The 18,204-nt window shown below is 45.2% G+C and overlaps 1 protein-coding gene across 6 annotated transcripts in view; it reads left to right on the forward strand.

The window, feature by feature from the left end:
• INPP5J (inositol polyphosphate-5-phosphatase J) overlaps positions 1–14,991 on the forward strand; it is a 107,308-nt gene extending 92,317 nt beyond the window's left edge. For all 6 annotated transcript variants that reach the window (XM_033957088.1, XM_033957089.1, XM_033957085.1 and 3 more), the window contains 2 exons: positions 4,168–4,272; positions 13,689–14,991. In XM_033957088.1, the coding sequence (XP_033812979.1) occupies positions 4,168–4,272; positions 13,689–14,330 (747 nt within the window). In that variant the 3' untranslated portion in view covers positions 14,331–14,991. The remainder of the gene's footprint in view (positions 1–4,167; positions 4,273–13,688) is intronic.
• The last annotated feature ends 3,213 nt before the right edge of the window (positions 14,992–18,204 follow it).

Here is an 18,204-nt window from a genome sequence, read left to right on the forward strand (position 1 = left end):
TAGCTGATCCCCCCTAGGCCTTATTTTGTTATGTATAACAATTTTTATTGAAAGAATCAAATAATCAGTACAATAGGATAATACAAAAATACATTCAATACAATAAGAATTACAATAATATTTCATACAAATTTAAATCATTCTTTCAAAATTAATTTCCATATGAATTAATTCAATCTTATCTACACCCCCCCTTAATTCCATCCCCTACCCACTATCTTCCCCTAAATGAAATCCCTCACCCTGGATGAAAGTTGACAAAAATAAAGAATTAAAATAAATAACAGGAATGTAATTATTAAACCTAATTTTCATAATAAATCATTGATAACCAAACTTCGTATTTTTGGTGAAAGATTCTGAATATAAGGATCCCAAACGTCCATAAAAAGACGAGTTTTTTTAGGCGAACCTCCCAACTCTCAAATAAAAATAAGCGATGTAATTGATTCCTCCAATGCCAAAAACTTGGAGATTCTTTCTGCAACCCAAATTGCATAATACATTTATGCCCAATCATACAGGCTTTCTGAAATAAAAGACATTTTAGTTGGCCAAAACCCCCACAAGCTGATGCTTTACCAAAAATTATTCCCCTAGGACAACCCACTATCGAATTACCCCATAAAGAACCCAAAAATAATAGGATGGCAGACCAAAATGAGTTGATCAAAGGGCACAACCTTATTTTGTTAAAGAGAAAAGTTTCTGCTCTGCCTCTGAGTGACCTAACTCCTGTGGGAACCTTTTTTTTTTTTTTTATACACACGGTAGCGTTTCTTCTGCGCAGATTGCATTACACCTGAGCTCCTCGGCCTTTGTCACTCAGCCGCCTCACCTGTGAGTTAGATATCAAAGAGGTTAAAAGCAGTAATCCTCGTTTTATGTTGTTTTCGTGCGGAAGAGGGGAGGGGAGGGGCTTGGGACTTATTTATTTATTAAAATACTTACTGCTTAACCTGCACTCGCTCACACCCTTTTTTCAGAGGTAGCTCAAGGCGAGTTTCATTCAGGCGCTGTAGGAGGCTTCCTTTCTCTGGAGGGCCTGCAAGCGATGGAGGGTTAAGTTACTTACTTAAGGTCACAAAGAGGCACACTGAGATCCTCTCTAAAGAGGACCCTAGCTCGATATGGGGCTCATTTTCAAAAAAACATAAACGTCCGTAAGACAGCATAAACCGGCCCTCGGACGTCTTACTAGCCAAAACGTCCAAGTTGGGCATTTTTTTAACTGGCTTTTTAGACGTCTTTCTGGTCGTTTTGTCTCCAGTATGTCTAAATCTTAAGGGGGCGTGTTTTGGGCAAGATTAGGGCAGGTTTGGCACTTGGATGCTTTAGAGCGATAGTCAAACATTTTACAAAACGTCCAGGGCACAGTTCGAACGTTTTGGGCCAGACCGGTTTTTAAAGCAAATACGGGCCGAAAGGGTACCCAAACTGACCGGATGACCACTGGAGGAATGCAAATATGACCCCCACACAATCCCCCAGTGATCACTGACCCCCTTCCCACACCCCAAATAATCTGCATGAAACAGTATATATCTGTCCCTATCATACCTGCAGATACTATGGCCAGTCCTAGTAGAGCTGCAAGCAGGTCTCTGGCATAGCCTGGTGGGCAGGGCAGTGGACTGCAGCGAAGGGGACCCAGGCCCATATGCCACCCTAACTAGTACACTTCTGGTGAAAGTGTGAGCCCAATAAATCTCACCAAAAACCCATTGTTCTGCCATATAGGTGACATATGCAGGCATAAGGGTTATTGGGATGGTAGATAGGTGGGTACCATAGGTTTTGGGGGAATTTTGGAGGGCTCACCATATAATGTACGGGGTTCTTGGTAAGATGTGTATTAGAGAATGTACTAGAGATGTGTACTTAAGCCTAACTAAGAAAAACCTCCATAGACTCCAACGGATTCAGAATGCCGCGGCCAAGCTCATCTTCGCTAAAAGTAAATTTGACCATGTCTTCCCGCTCCTGGCCAAGCTCCACTGGCTTCCGATAATCGCCAGGGTCCACTATAAATGCGCCTGTTTAACTTTCAAAATCCTATATGGTATCCTCTCTCCCTTTATCCCTCTTTCTTGGAATTCCTCAAACCCTAATACCACCAGATCCTCCCACAAATTAAAACTATCCTTCCCCTCGCTAAAAGGCATTTCCCACACAGGAAAGCTAGGGACCTCCCTCCACTTCAAAATCACTGAGCTCTGGAACAACTTTACCTCCCCTCTTCGGAACTTGAGCTCCCTCCATCTGAAAACCTGGCTTTTCTCCAAAAATGTAAGTCTCCCTCCAACTTAGGAATCAAGGAAACTCTTATATCTTGGCATCCCTAGTCCTCTAAATTTTCTTCACACTTCTACCTCTAACCCTCTGTTGTAGTTCCTTCCTATCTCTCCTACTGTAAACTGCGTCGAGCTCTACGAATGTGGAGATGATGCGGTATACAAACCTAAGGATTAGATTAGATTAGAGAATGACACGGGGACAAATTTTTCCCCATCCCTGCGGGAACTCATTTTCCCATCCCATCCCCGCGAGTTCTTTTCCTGTCCCTGCCCCATTCCTGCAAGCTCCGTCCTCACCTGCCCAAGCCTCAAACACTTTAAAATCATAAGCAGCAACATTCTAGAGCAGTGTTCTTCAACCACCGGTCCGTGGACCGGTGCCGGTCCACAGAAATTTCCTGCCGGTCCATGGCACATGCATCGGGCCCCAGACAGTGCTCTTTAGCTGCAGTGCACAAAGCCGTGAGCAGAGGCTCCTACGCACATCCTGCGCCTGAACAGGAAACCTTCTCTCTGACGTCGCAACGTCGGAGGGTAGGCTTCCAGATGAGGTGCGGGACGCTGCCCACAGCTTTGTGCACTGCAGCACTGAGGAAGAGGGAGCCGGCCCGAAGATAACATCGAGGGGCAGGCCAGAAGCAAGGCACAGCATGGAGGGAGGGAGACAACAACGGTAGGGGAAATGATTTTATTTTTTAATTTAGTGATTGATTTGTCTGTTCAGGAAGAAATGCATTTGTTTCTTTTCCTCTGGGGTTGTACTGCCTGCAGAGTCTTACATCTTAGGGTTTGTTTGTATATATTAGTACTTTTAGTTTTTGGTCCCATATTTGCATGAGGTTATCTGTGTTCTGGTAGGAATGAATATTGAGAAGCATATAGTGTGCTTTGTGTAGTTTAATTTTGTGGTTAACCATTATGTGTTGATAATACGATTATATTGTGTGTATATGAAAAATGAATGGAAAAAATGTTGTTACAATTAGTACTATAATGGGGGCGGGGGCGGAGATTGGGTGAAGATGGTCGGAGTCTGGCCCATGACTTAGCCCAGTGTTCTTCAACTGCCAGACCACGGACTGGTGCCGGTCCACAAAATAATTGTTTTATTTCTGACGGTCCATAGGTGTCAAAATGTTGAAGAACACTGATCTAGAGCTCAGATTGTGATGTCATAATGCCTCATTCCACCAATGCCTAAGCTCCCTCCTCATCTGCACAAGCCTCAAACACTTTAAAATCCTAAGTAGCAACATTCTAGAGCTCAGATTGTGATGTCATAATGACTCATTCCACCAATGCCTAAGCTCCGTCCTCATCTGCACAAGCCTCAAACACTTTCAAATCATAAGTGTTCGAGGCTTGTGCAGTTAAGGCAGAGTCTACAGGAATGGGGCAGGAACAGCGACAACAAGAAAACTCACGGGTATGGGGAATTGAGTTCCTGCGGGGACGGAGACAAATTTGTCCCCGTGTCATTCTTTAATGTGTACCTGCTACCCTTAATGTGAAGTTCACAGCAGTACCCCTTAGGGTGCCACACTGGCATGTCTTTGTGGTCAGTCCATTAAAAATGCTGGCCCCTCCTACATGCAAATGGCTTGTTTTGGATGTTTTTTTATATGGACTTTTTTTCCAATAATGGAAAAAAAAAAAAAAAATTAGACGTCCAGTTGGACAAAACATTAGCTGGGCAATTTTTGAAAGAAAAAAAAAAAAAAAAGGATAAACATCTTGCGGATTCAAAAATAAACACATTCTCCACCCGATTTTCGGATGGTTTCTCAAAACGTCCAAAGTCGGACTTAGACGTCCCATCAGGAATGTCCCTCCATGATGCCATCAGTATGTCTTTCTTCTTTAATTTCAGGTGATGTTTACTGAGGAGTCGTTGCCGAAGGGGACGAGCGAATACATTCTTGGTTACTATAGCAACAGCCTTGGTACCCTGATAGGGGTCACTGAGCCGTTTCAGGTTAGTTGTTTCTCTTCCTCTCTTGTGCCAGACCCACAGGGACGTGAGGGTAGAAGGGGAGGGAAATATATTTGTGAGGCTTCTTACAGAACTGCAGATTTCTCATAGCTATGAGGGGCTCATTCTGGCAGGAAAGCCAGGGGTGTAATAGGATGACCAGGCCTCAAAGGATGGACAGCAAAGTCAGGAGAGCAAGTTTCAATGTAGGCTTCACGCTGAAAGTAAAGCTTAGTTGAGAGGTCTGGTTTAATAAGCTATGGGTGTGTGTGGAGTTAGGGTGTGGAAAATGTAAATAAAGAAACTCTAGCTTGTGCTCTGAATTAACAATTATTTATCCATATATTTATATATGAGGACATGCACATCTTAATTGTAGACAAGGTATGTTCTAAATTCTGGTCAGAGCCGGTCTTTGGCATCTTAAACATGAAGAAATCGCATGAATACATAAAAATAGATTCTTTATCTCATGTGCACAGGTTATGGTGCCTCACACAACGAACTTAATCCGTTCCAGGAGCAAGTTTGTTATGTGAAACGTTCGTTGTGTGAAACGCGTTTTCCCATAACAATACATGTTAAAAAAAATAATTCGTTCTGTAGCATAAAATATGCTAAGATGACATAAAAAAAGATAAATTTTTGGTTATTATTTTTATTTAGATACATCTAAAAACATAATTGTTTTTTAAAACAACACACATTTTTTAAATTTAAAGACAGACTAAGTAGAGTCTAATTTTACAGTGAGAGGGCAGAGTCTCAGCGGCAAAAACTGGGACTTAACTGTTCATTTTTTTTTTTTTCTACCGTGTTTCCCCGATGATAAGGCAGGGCCATCAAATAAGACAGCCCCCCCTTTTTAGAAAAAAATGTAAAATAAGGCACCCCCCCGCAAATAAGCCACCCACCGATACCTGCGCTTACCCGAATCGGGTGGTACGGTGGGTGACTCCGTGTGGTCCCTGGCACCCCCGACACGATCGGGGCAAGAGGGAGCTCAAGCCCTCTTGCCCCCCCCGACTCCCCGACACGATCGGGGCAAGAGGGAGCTCAAGCCCTCTTGCCCCCCCGACTCCCCGACACGATCGGGGCAAGAGGGAGCTCAAGCCCTCTTGCCCCCCCGACTCCCCGACACGATCGGGGCAAAAGGGAGCCCAAGCCCTCTTGCCCCGCCGATTCCCCAACTCCCCGACAATATCGGGCCAGGAGGGAGCCCAAGTCCTCCTGGCCACGGCGACCCCCTAACCCCACCCTGCACTACATTACGGGCAGGAGGGATCCCAGGCCCTCCTGCCCTCGACGCAAACCCCCCCTCCCCCCAACGACCGCCCCCCCCAAGAACCTCCGACCGCCCCCCCAGCCGACCCGCGACCCCCCTGGCCGACCCCCACGACACCCCCAACCCCCTTCCCCGTACCTTTCTGTAGTTGGCCGGACAGACGGGAGCCAAACCCGCCTGTCCGGCAGGCAGCCATCGACGGAATGAGGCCGGATTGGCCCATCCGTCCCAAAGCTCCGCCTACTGGTGGGGCCTAAGGCGCCTGGGCCAATCAGAATAGGCCCGGGAGCCTTAGGTCCCTCCTGGGGGCGGGGCCTGAGGCACATGGGCCCAACCCGACCATGTGCCTCAGGCCCTGCCCCCAGGAGGGACCTAAGGCTCCCGGGCCTATTCTGATTGGCCCAGGCGCCTTAGGCCCCACCAGTAGGCGGAGCTTTGGGACGGATGGGCCAATCCGGCCTCATTCCGTCGATGGCTGCCTGCCGGACAGGCGGGTTTGGCTCCCGTCTGTCCGGCCAACTACAGAAAGGTACGGGGAAGGGGGTTGGGGGTGTCGTGGGGGTCGGCCAGGGGGGTCGCGGGTCGGCTGGGGGGGCGGTCGGAGGTTCTTGGGGGGGGCGGTCGTTGGGGGGAGGGGGGGTTTGCGTCGAGGGCAGGAGGGCCTGGGATCCCTCCTGCCCGTAATGTAGTGCAGGGTGGGGTTAGGGGGTCGCCGTGGCCAGGAGGACTTGGGCTCCCTCCTGGCCCGATATTGTCGGGGAGTTGGGGAATCGGCGGGGCAAGAGGGCTTGGGCTCCCTTTTGCCCCGATCGTGTCGGGGAGTCGGGGGGGCAAGAGGGCTTGAGCTCCCTTTTGCCCCGATCGTGTCAGGGAGTCGGGGGGGGCAAGAGGGCTTGAGCTCCCTCTTGCCCCGATCGTGTCGGGGAGTCGGGGGGGCAAGAGGGCTTGAGCTCCCTCTTGCCCCGATCGTGTCGGGGAGTCGGGGGGGGCAAGAGGGCTTGAGCTCCCTCTTGCCCCGATCGTGTCGGGGAGTCGGGGGGGCAAGAGGGAACCAGGCGGAGAGAGGGCAGTTAAGCGCAGTGCCTGCGCGGAAGGATGCAGCTCGGGCGACTTCGTTGTGTGAAACGAAGTTCGTTGTACGGATCAAGACATAAAGTTCGTTGTGCGCAGCGTTCGCTGTGCGAGGCGTCCGTTATGCGAGGCACCACTGTACTCTTCTGTGACACTCTCCTTCACTCCTTGACCATCTGTATGCGCAGTACGAATTTGGGGCTATAAGTTGGTCACTACTCAAATATAATTGTACAGTACTCCCCTGATATTCGCGGGGGTTCCATTCCAGGAACCCCCGCGAATCTCGAAAAACCGCGAATACGGTTTTTCATGGGGGGAGCCTGAAGAGGGCAGCGGGGAGAGGGCAGCAGGAGAGCAGCCGGAGCGCCGCGAGTGCAGGAAATCACTCGCGGTACGCTCCGACCGCCTCATCCCGCACTAAGTCGGGCCTTATCCAATCAGGAGCTGCGTGTCAAAGCCGCTCCTGATTGGATAAGGCCCGACTTAGTGCAGGATGAGGCGGTCGGAGCGTACCGCGAGTGATTTCCTGCACTCGCGGCGCTCCGGCTGCTTTTTCCTGCCTCTCCCGCTGCCCTCTCCTTGTCGGCGGTTCATGGTTGGATAATACCAAGAAATGACCGGGACCACGAACCACCGACCGCGAACGACCAGGGGAACACTGTATTGCAATGTTTTCCTTCCCAGAAAGGCAATATGGTAATGCACGCACAGCAAAGGGTAGGGTTAACAGATTTTCCGTTTGGAAAATCCGGACCCCCTTAGACCCGCCCCCAGGCCTGCCCAGTTCCACTCATCCCCTCCCCATCATGCCCCAGCCCCCCTCTCTCATTGGGCATCCGTGCATACGATGTAATGACATCACGTGGCATCCGCGTATGCCCTCTTGCCCGACGGCGATTTGATAGAAGCTTTTCAAAACCCGGACATGTCCAGTGAAATCAGGATGTCTGGTAACCCTAGCATAGAGGTCATACATAGTACATGTGGTTAATGATCTTACTAGTTCCAGAAGAATCCTAGCTGAATACTAGTGATACATTTTTTTTTCCACAAGGGGACAGGGTGTGGGAGAAAGGAGAAAGGAGAAGCAAACTGCCAGGAAACTCAGCAACTACTGTGGTAGAGATCAAAAGAAAGTCACCAATCTCCAAGTGCACTTTTCCTGCCCAGCCTACCACACCCCTACAGGCCAGGGTTGTGGTAGGCAGGGAAGGAAAAGTACCCTTGGAGATTGCATGAATTTTTTTTCCAGTAAAAATTGCCCTACTGAAAAAGCCGGTGCCTACTGCGAGTTTCAAAGCAAAATAAGCACGGACTTTTATTTGCAAGGTCTGCATTGTTCATGAACATCACTAACCCAGATAGTCAGTGTATGGTTAATCTTCAATACCTGCTTCTGAATTAAAATGCAGTGGCCCATCTGGTCCCGGGGATTTCCATAAACTTTGCTGTGTTATCACTCTGGGTTGTGCTTCAAAGACCATCATTGTGGTACCTTTTTGGGACTTCTGAAACTTTCCCTCTCCCTTTGAAGATCTGGGCGTGAGGGATGGAAGAAGAAGGCTAGATTGAAATGTAGGGACTTATACAGTGGTGCCTCGCATAACGAACGCCTTGCACAACGAACGCTGCACACAACGAACTTCATGTCTTGATTCACACAACGAACTTCGTTTCACACAACGAACTTCACACAACGAACTTTGTTTCACACAACGAAGTCGCCCGAGCTGCCGATGTATTGCATCCTTCCGCGCAGGCACTGCAGGCAGTCGTTAGTCACTGCGCTTAACTGCCCTCTCTCACTGTATACAGTCGTCCTTTTAAGATAAACTCAATATTTTTTATATATCATGGCTTCTAAAAAAAGCAGGAAGGTGATTTCTGTTGAAATGAAACGGGAAATAATTAGAAGGAGTGAATGTGGGGTAAAACAGTGTGACCTCGTCAAAGAGTTTGGCCTCAGCAAGACCACCATTTTCACCATTTTGACAAATTTATCTTTTTTTATGTCATCTTAGCATATTTTATGCTGCAGAACGAATAATTTTTTTTAACATGTATTGTTATGGGAAAACGCGTTTCACATAACGAACTTTTCGCATAACAAACTTGCTCCTGGAACCAATTAAGTTCGTTGTGTGAGGCACCACTGTAGTGGGAAATTCCTCTGCATGGTTCAGTGGCAGGCTTTAGTCTTGGTGCAGACTGCTAAACTACACATGGTATGGCTAGACTTGACATTATGAAATTATAGAGAGAGACTGTCTACTACTATTAATCATTTCTATAGCGCTACCAGACATGTGCAGCACTATACAGAGTCACAACGAAGACAGTCTCCGCTCAAAGAACTTACAATCTAAACAGACAAGACAGACAAACAGGATGTCATGGACGTCTAGGGGGGATTTCTTTTTGAAAATGTTCTTGCAGGCCCACGAAAACAATATCCCTGTGGGCCTGCAAGATGTTTATGGAGTTTCAGAATAGACCCCGGGTTGGGGGGGGGGGGGAGGTGTCTGTTTTCAGTATTCATCAAAACCTGCACCTTGAGATCTTTAATTGAAGATGAAATAAAGTCTGTTTAATTTTCCTATGAGACACAATGATACTTTTCTGTTTCACAGGAGGTAAAACATGAAAATTTGCATTATTTTGTTTACTGATCATTGCTCTACTGCCTTTCACCATAGAAATAACAAAGCAGTCTTTGTAAATGCTTGTTGCGGGTTTCCGGGTCTCGCTGCGTCTTGTCAAGGTAGAAACCGACATTTCAGCCGTCATGCTGTGGTTTTCGTCAGGGTGTGCTGTGAGAACTGCATGACGGCTCTATATGTCGGTTTCTACCTGACAAGACGCAGCAAGACCTGGAAACCTGCAACAAGCACAATGCCAGCTGCGGAAACCCTGAGAGAATAGTCTCTGTAAATTATTTCCAGAGTAAAGTAAACATAGGATGGTAAGGGGTTACACATTCTCAGTTAACAAAAGCCGCCTCGAAGAAATAGATCTTTAGGAATGCCTTAAAATTCCTGTATGAGAACATAAGAATAGCCTTTCTGGTTCAGACCAAAGATCCATCAAGTCCAGTAGCCCCTTCTCATGGTGGCCAATCCAGGTTACTAGTACCTGGCCAAAACCCAAAGAGTAGCAACATTCCATACAGAATTTCAAAGAATAGCAAGATTCCGGAATCCCAGAGAATAACAAGATTCTAGAACCCCAAAGAGTAACAAAAGATTCTAGAACCCCATATAGTAGTACTATTCCATGCTACCGAGCAGTGGTTTCCCCCATGTCTTTCTCAATAACAGACAATGGACTTTTCCTCCAGGAACTTGTCCAAACCCTTCTTAAAACCAGCTACGCTATCTGCTCGTCCCACAACCTCTGGCAATGCGTTCCAGAGCCCAACTAATCTCTGGAGTGAAAAAAATACTTCATCCTATTGCTTTTAAAAGTATTACCCTGTTGGGACAAGCCAAAGGTCCATCAAGCCCAAAATCCTGTTTCCAACAGTGGCCTTCACATGATTTAACCCTTTCAGGACCATAAGGATCGTAGGCCAATTTTTGTGGTTTTGACGACATTTTTATGGTAAAAAGGGCTTGCAGATGCCAAAAAATTGATTTTTTTTGTGAAATATCATTATTTTTATTTAAAAAATCACACTTCTGGCTTATGGACAGTGTGGCAAGTGAATCTTCTCGTCAATCTGGCAACGACGCTAATGAATGAATGTCGGAACCAGTTTGTTTACATAAAGGCAGTATCCTATGGAATCCGTACATATCAAATTTAGAACTGTAGACTATCCCAATCAAAATTTATAGGATTTTAAAGTTATGGGACAAATAGGTCCCTTGGTCCTGAAAGGGCTACCTGAATATTCAAAGAAAGTATATTCCAAATAGAAAAATGCAGACAGGATTGAGTTAAGGTGGAAATGAGTGATTGAAAGGCACAGAGAAAAGATTTCCACCTTGTGAGTGAAGTGTATGGGAGAGATTCTGTGAGGTCAGCAAGGGAGAAAGACTAAAATGGGAGGCCTGTATGATAAGGCCTGTGGACCAATAATAGAATTTTTAAATTGATAATGCTACCCCCTGGCCACGAGTGGGGATGGTATAAAAAAGGAGAGACATGCTCCTGGTTGGAAACATTGCCATCTTCTGAACAGTCGGTAAATGGTGGAGATCAGACCGTCAGATCCACAGGACACTGAATTGCAGTATTCTAATTGCAAAAGTGAGTACAGGTGTTAATTATGGATCAGATATAGCTCAAAAAGTAAAAGCAAGATTTAACTATCCTGCAGATTTATGCATCAGTAACAACAGAGTTAAATAGAACTCCCAGGTGTAAGGTAGGCTCTGCTTCAAAATGAGCTGTAGTTGGCCTACATGTGCCTCCGGTACCCCAAAGGAAGGAACATTTTGAAGGTATAGTGGAACTAGAAAAGGTACAGAGAAGGATGACAAATTATAAAAGGGATGGGACAACTTCCATATGAGGAAAGGCTAAAGCGGATAGGGCTGTTTAGCCTGGAGAAGATATGGCTCAGGAGAGATAGGGTAGAGGTCTATAAAATACTGAGTGGAGTGGAAAGGGTAAATGTGAATCGCTTGTTTACTCTTTCAAAAAAAAAAAAAATACTAGGGCTAGGGGGGCATGAAATGAAGCTACTAAGTGGAAGATTTAAAACAAACTGCAGAATATATTTCTTCGCTCAATGCGTAATTAAACTCTGGAATCCATGGCCAAAGAACAAGGTGAAAGCAGTTAGCTTAGCAGGGTTAAAAAAAAACAAAAAGGTTTGGATCATTTCCTAAAACAAAAGTCTATAAGCCATTATTAAGAAGGATTTGGGGAAAGTCCACTGCTTATTCCTAGGATAAGCAGCATGAAATCTACTTTATGGATTTTGCCAGCTACTTGTGACCTGGTTTGGCCACTGGAAACAGGATATTGGGCATGATGGACCACCGTCTGAACTTTAATGTTCTTATGACTTAAGTTGAAGTTGATTATCAGTGACCCAAGTAGCTGCAACCTCTAGAGAGCTGTTCAGGGGGACCTAGAACCAAGCATAGAGATCTATGTAAGAAGTAAAATATCATCTGCACAATATCTGCATATATTTTATATTTCTCAAGTAGTGGTATAAATATTAGAGAATCTAAAAAAACAATCAATAAACCACTATCCAAAAAAAAAAGGAATGATACAAAAATCCTTAATCTACATAACAAGATATGGTAATGATGGAAAAAAGCCTCATACCCAGAGTATAGCACCATCTGGTGTCAGAATATGGTAATTCATATTATTCCCAATATAATCACAAGCAAAAAAAAACTCCACCAACCACCTTATAGTTTAATTCTTTTCTTTTTATAATTTTTTTTGTAATCAATCAGTTTGATATATTTTTAAATATAATATTCACTCTACAATAAATATATCAATAAGTTTCAATTGTAACCAATGTGCTAGCATTCAGAGATCGAGAAACACTGTCCAGCAGCAAATATATTTTTTAAAAAGTTATTTGTTACTTATCTTATAGGCTGCTTTAGTACACAAACTGTCATCCGCTTCTCCTTAAGCCAACGCGGCCAGTGGTATCATGCTATAAACACCACTGCTTCAGGGCTTGTTTTCACAGATCGGCTTCATCACTGCAAACTTGGTCATATTTTAAAAAAATATGGCCAAGTTTGCAATGACCAAGTTTGAATGAGTCAGGTAGAAATATGACCAAGTTTGCAGTGAGGAATGCCACCCGTAAAGTACACACCATCAAATATTGGTGCATAGTTAGTGTAGCATATAGCTAGACATACACATGACTCAAATACTGGTATTTGCCACATGAATCTAAGTGTCTTCTAGAATTACCCCCATAGAGAACACATGTGCCTTTGTGCAAGAGAATTTCAGGGCTACCGGATCTGATAAAGGCTCATAGGCACTGATGTTGCCTTTCTGGAATTTTCCCAGCGGTGGCTTTCTACTGAATTAGTTGCCCGAGTAAAGGGCTTTTAAAGAATTCTACGTTGAGGAGTTAAATTATTTACTTATAATATTGAAATCACATCATATGTATTATTGTATTAATAATTAAGATGAGGATGGGAGTAAATGATTGTTTAATGTAATAATGGTATAGTTATTAGTGCGTTCTATGCAGTATTTATGATTTATCAATTGTATTGCACTATCAAAGTTTGAAAAAGATTTAAACAAACAAAAAAAAAAGAATTGCTCACCCTCCCTGCAGGTCACAGTATGTACGGGCAGGTCTTTGATTTGCTTCAACTGCATCTGCTGTTTGCCACCCCTCAGCGCTGCTGCCCTAGTGACAGCCTAGTGTGTGTAATAATGACAAACATCTACACCGTGGCATCACATGTTGTTCTACCCACTGTAAACCACTTAGGCTATAAATCAGTGTTTCTCAACTTGGTCCTGTTGGGGCCCCCCATGCCTGTCTGGTTTTCAGGATATCCGCAATGGATATGCATGAAAGAAATATGCATATAATAGAGGAAGTGTATGCAAATCAAGTACCCCCTTGCCAGTCCGGTTTTCAGGATATCCGTAATGAATATGCATGAAAGAAATTTGCATATAATGGAGGCAGTGGACGCAAATCAAGTTTATGCATATTCATTGTGGAAATCATGAAAACGTGCCAAGGGGATACTCCAGAACTAAGATGAGAAACACTGCTATAAACAGTGTATAATTACTAGAAATAAATTAGTAACATAAGCAGGGAAAGGGTGTGTTTTGTATGTGTGTGCTTTCAGCCAAAGCGGGAGAAGTCCTGGGGGTGTAACGAGAGGAGGACAGCAGATGTACTGTATGCATATACATGTCAATTCTTTAACTTATATCTATTTTAAACTTTTAGACTTATAGATAGGCAGTTTAACAAATTAAAAATAATCTTGAAATAAACTTCTCCAGCCAGTTTTAAAGGGCCCTTGTGCCGGTATCTCATATTTTTCCCCTTTCTCAGATCATGATTACATCATCTTGCTTTTTCCAGATTTCCTTGCCTGGTTCTGACCCAGAGAGCAACAGCCCGTCGGATAGCTTGGACTCCAGCTCTGAGGAGGATGATAGCACCCTGGTTCTGCTCCGGCCTAAATCCCGCAGTCCAAGCCCAGGGAAGATGAAACAGCGTCGAAGCCGCAGCCCCGCCTTGGCAAAATTCCATGAATTAATCCTCATGCCAGCCTCCCGTGAAAAGAGCAAGAGCCGCAGCCCCTCCCCTCGTGGGTCCAAGAGCCCCAAACAGGACCCTCCCAAGAGCCAGCTGGGGTCTGATCCAAGTCGAGCCCAACCGGTCAACTCTAAAGACCTTTCAAGCCCCGTGACGGCCAAAGGGAGCGGCAACAAGTCCCCTGAAACTTTAATTACCTGGAACGATCACTCAGAGGGTCTAGAAGCTTGTCAGCCCATCTTTGTGCCAGCAATGAGGCCTATTGCAGCGGGGCAGGCTGAGGGTCAGAGGGAAGTCCAGGGCTTACAGACAGGTCAAAACAAGAGCCCTGACATCCCTGGGAAGATAGACAGGAAGTTGCAAGTTTCTCCACGTCCAGGGGCCATATCCCCCAGCTATAGTAAGAAGGAGAATAACCCAAGGGATTTGCCCCTGAGTCCAACAATAAGTAAGACTTCACTCTAATTGAGGGAGCAGGAGCCCCAGTTTGAGGGCAGATACCCCTGTGTAGAATTCCCTGGCACCCTCTGCTCCCAGACCTTTCTGGGCCTCGCCCACAGCTGGTTTGTCTTGTTTAAAAAAGAAATGGCCATTTTCCCCTCTGCTTCTCAGGGAATGTCTTCCTATTCCATCTTGGTTTCCTGTTCCAAGGAAACCCTTAATAGGGAGGTATCATTCTTCTGCCCTCAGTCGTGTCTGTCTGATGATCAGCGACATGTCTGTGTACAAATCTATAAGGATCATTGTGATCACATTTCTGAGACTGGAATTCATCTCTGGGATGAGATGCTGCTTATGGCTAGTGTCTGGTGCTTTACACTGTCCCCAGGACCCCACAGCCAGTGGAGGGGTTCAGGATATCCTCAGTGAATATGCATGACAGAAAGTTGCGTATGTTACAGGCCCAATATATGCAAATTTACCTTGTGCATCTTCATTCTGGATATCCCAGCAGCCGGATTGGTTGTGGGCCCTAGCATAGATTTAATAAGCTCTGGTGCTAGTAGCAGATTTAAAACAAACTGGAAAAAATATTTCTTCACATAACGTGTAATTAAACTCTGGAATTTGTTGCCAGGGAATGTGGTGAAATCAGTTAGTATAGCAGGGTTTAAAAAAAAACAAAAAATGTTTGGATAATTTCCTAAATGAGAAGTCCATAGGCCATTATTGAGAGAGCTTGGGGAAATCCACTGCTTATTCCTAGGATAAGCAGCATAAAATCTGTTTTACTTTTGGGATCTAGCTGGATACTTGGGACCTGGGTTGGCCACTGTTGAAACAGGATACTGAGCTTGATGGACTTTCAGTCGGTCCCAGTATGGCACTTCGTATGTTCTTATGAAATATAAGGGATATAGATCCTAGCATGATTGCACTGATATATGAATATAGCACAGATGTGAAGGCTGGTGAGTTTTGTACCAGGAGTTTAGGACACGATACCTGACCTGACCATGGGTATACCATTGTGATTAATAAATCTTGGTGCACCTACAAGGACTCCAGACCTTCAGTATCTCTTCTGAATCTCCCACATTGGGAGCAGGTGTCCTACTCACCTGAAGATGGTCAAGGGCAGAACAGCGAGGCCGAGCAGGTGTCTGGGAAAGAAGATGAACAATAGGGGACGGTTCATAGACAATGGCGCGAAAGACAAAGGCGCGCGCCGACAACTGAGCGCAAGATGGAGGTGCGCGCCGAAGAAAATTACAGTTTTTAGGGGCTCCGACGGGGGGTTTTGTTGGGGAACCCCCCCACTTTACTTAATAGACATCGCGCCGGTGTTTTGGGGGGTTGTAACCCTCCACATTTTACTGTAAGCTTAACTTTTTCCCTAAAAACAGGGAAAAAGTTAAGTTTTCAGTAAAATGTGGGGGGTTACAACCCCCCACAACGCCCCCACAATGCGGCGCGATGTCTATTAAGTAAAGTGGGGGGGTTCCCCAACAAAAACCCCCGTTGGAGCCCTAAAAACAGTAATTTTGAGCGGTGCGCGCCTCCGCGCTACGCTCAATTGGCTGGGCGCGCCTTTGTCCCGGCGCGCTTTTGACCTGACACCATAGGGGACACAGGTTGGCATGAGCTACACATATGAGAAAGGACAAGATGAAAGATGGAGAAGGAGGAGAAAGAAGGAGGTTAGGGGCTGATAAGAGGACCAAGAAAACGCAGGTGGAGAGGACAGAGGGAGCATGAAAAGAGTAAAGAATGAACCCTCTTCTCTATCCAGCACACCTTGAACCTTTCAAAGCACATTTTCAGCAGAAAAATCTCTTCTGCTCCCAGATCAGTTACAGTAGTTTAGGGGCCTGGAACTAATGGATAGAGGTGTTAACCCCAAGTTGCCATGTTACTCAGTTCGAGGAGGGAGATTTTTTTGGGCCAGTCCTCGTTTTGAACTTACACCCGAATGCAGCGTGGGACGTGTCCTCCCTGATTCTACCCATTGAAATCCATACTACAAGTCCCACAATGCACCATGATAGGGTTGTTCGAAAGCCAAGACTGACCCAAAATCTCTCTCTTGGTAACTTGGCAGCTCTGTGATAGCTGCAAACAGGTGACTTCGCTGGTCACATGTCTCCCGAATGTACATTTCCTTGCCCAGGATGTGCAGCTGGGCCAGTAACAGCGGAGTTTCAAGTTTATTAGGATTTGATATACCACTTATCAAGGTTATCTAAGTGGTTTTTTACAATCAGGTACTCAAGCATTTGAAGAGTTCCAGGAATTTGTAATATTTTCTGAACATATATTTCATTGTGTGTATTTTTTTTTTCTCCTTTCCTGCTATTCTGTGGTTCTCTGAAATGCTCAGAGGGAAACTCCCCTTCCCCAGAAAAAGAATGTGACCTGAGACCTGTTATCGATCCCCTTTCAGGCAAAAATGGATAGAAAAAAAATATTAAAAATAAATGCAAAAAAATTAAAAATCTGTGGTTTTAAAAAAGTCTTTAAAGCTCTTTTTGACTTCAGCCTTCTTATTTCAAAATGGCATTTGACCCTAGTTCAGGGGTGGGCAACTCCGGTCCTCGAGGGCTGGAATCCAGTTGGATTTTAAGGATTTCCCCAATGAATATGCATGAGATCTATTTGCATGCACTGCTTTCAATGCATATTCACCGGGGAAGTCCTGAAAACCCTACTGGATTCTGGCCCTCGGGGACCGGAGTTGCCCACCCCTGCCTTAGTTCCTAATAGTTTGTCACTTTGCAACTTTGGCCCTGACTTGTGACTAGGGAGTCTTTATCTCTGCAATATTTTCTCATAATACTGACTAGGGTTTTTCACATTACATTTCAAACATTTTTATTGAAGGAATAAAGTAAAAATACCTTTATAGTATACATAAAGAAATGCTTTACAAATGATTTCACAAATGTTAAAATTCTAATCCATATATTCTGTAAAATTCTATCATTCCTCCAAACATTTTATCTCATAAACCATAGTCCCCCCTATCACCCCCCACTCTCCCCTTCCCTTCCCCCCCCCCCCCGCCTTCCAAATCTTTTCATACCTCAAGAAGGACATGGCAGTACTTGAGGGGGTCCAGAGAAGAGCGACTAAACTGATAAAAGGTATGGAAAACTTTTCATACGCTGACAGGTTGGAAAAGCTGGGGCTATTCTCCCTGGAAAAGCGGAGACTTAGAGGAGACATGATAGAAACCTTCAAAATCCTGAAGGGCATAGAGAAGGTAGACAGGGATAGATTCTTCAGGCTGTGGGGAACCACAAGTACAAGGGGTCACTCGGAGAAGTTGAAAGGGGACAGGTTTAGAACACATGCTAGGAAGTTATTTTTTACCCAGAGGATGGTGGACGTAAGGAACGTGCTTCCGGAAGCTGTGATAGGCCAGAGCACATTACAGGGGTTCAAGGAAGGTTTAGATAGGTTCCTAAAGGATAAGGGGATTGAGGGGTACAGATAGAAGTAAAGGTAGGTTATAGAAATGCTCAGAAACCACTTCACAGGTCATAGACCTGATGGACCGCCGCGGGAGCGGACCGCTGGACGCGATGGACCTCTGGTCTGACCCAGTGGAGGCAACTTCTTATGTTCATTTCCCGCCCCCCCCTTTCCATCCCATAATCCATGCCCCCTTCTCGGATGAAAGATGACAAAAATAAAGATCTGGAATGTAATTTAGACAACCATAGCTTCAATGTAAATCATTGAGAATTAAACTTCTTGCTCTAGGTCAGGGGTGTCAAAGTCCCTCCTCGAGGGCCACAATCCAGTCGGGTTTTCAGGATTTCCCCAGTGAATATGCATGAGATCTATTAGCATACAATGAAAGCAGCGCATGCAAATAGATCTCATGCATATTCAC

The sequence above is a fragment of the Geotrypetes seraphini genome, chromosome 8 (assembly GCF_902459505.1).
Source record: "Geotrypetes seraphini chromosome 8, aGeoSer1.1, whole genome shotgun sequence".
NCBI classification, from domain to species: Eukaryota; Metazoa; Chordata; class Amphibia; order Gymnophiona; family Dermophiidae; genus Geotrypetes; species Geotrypetes seraphini.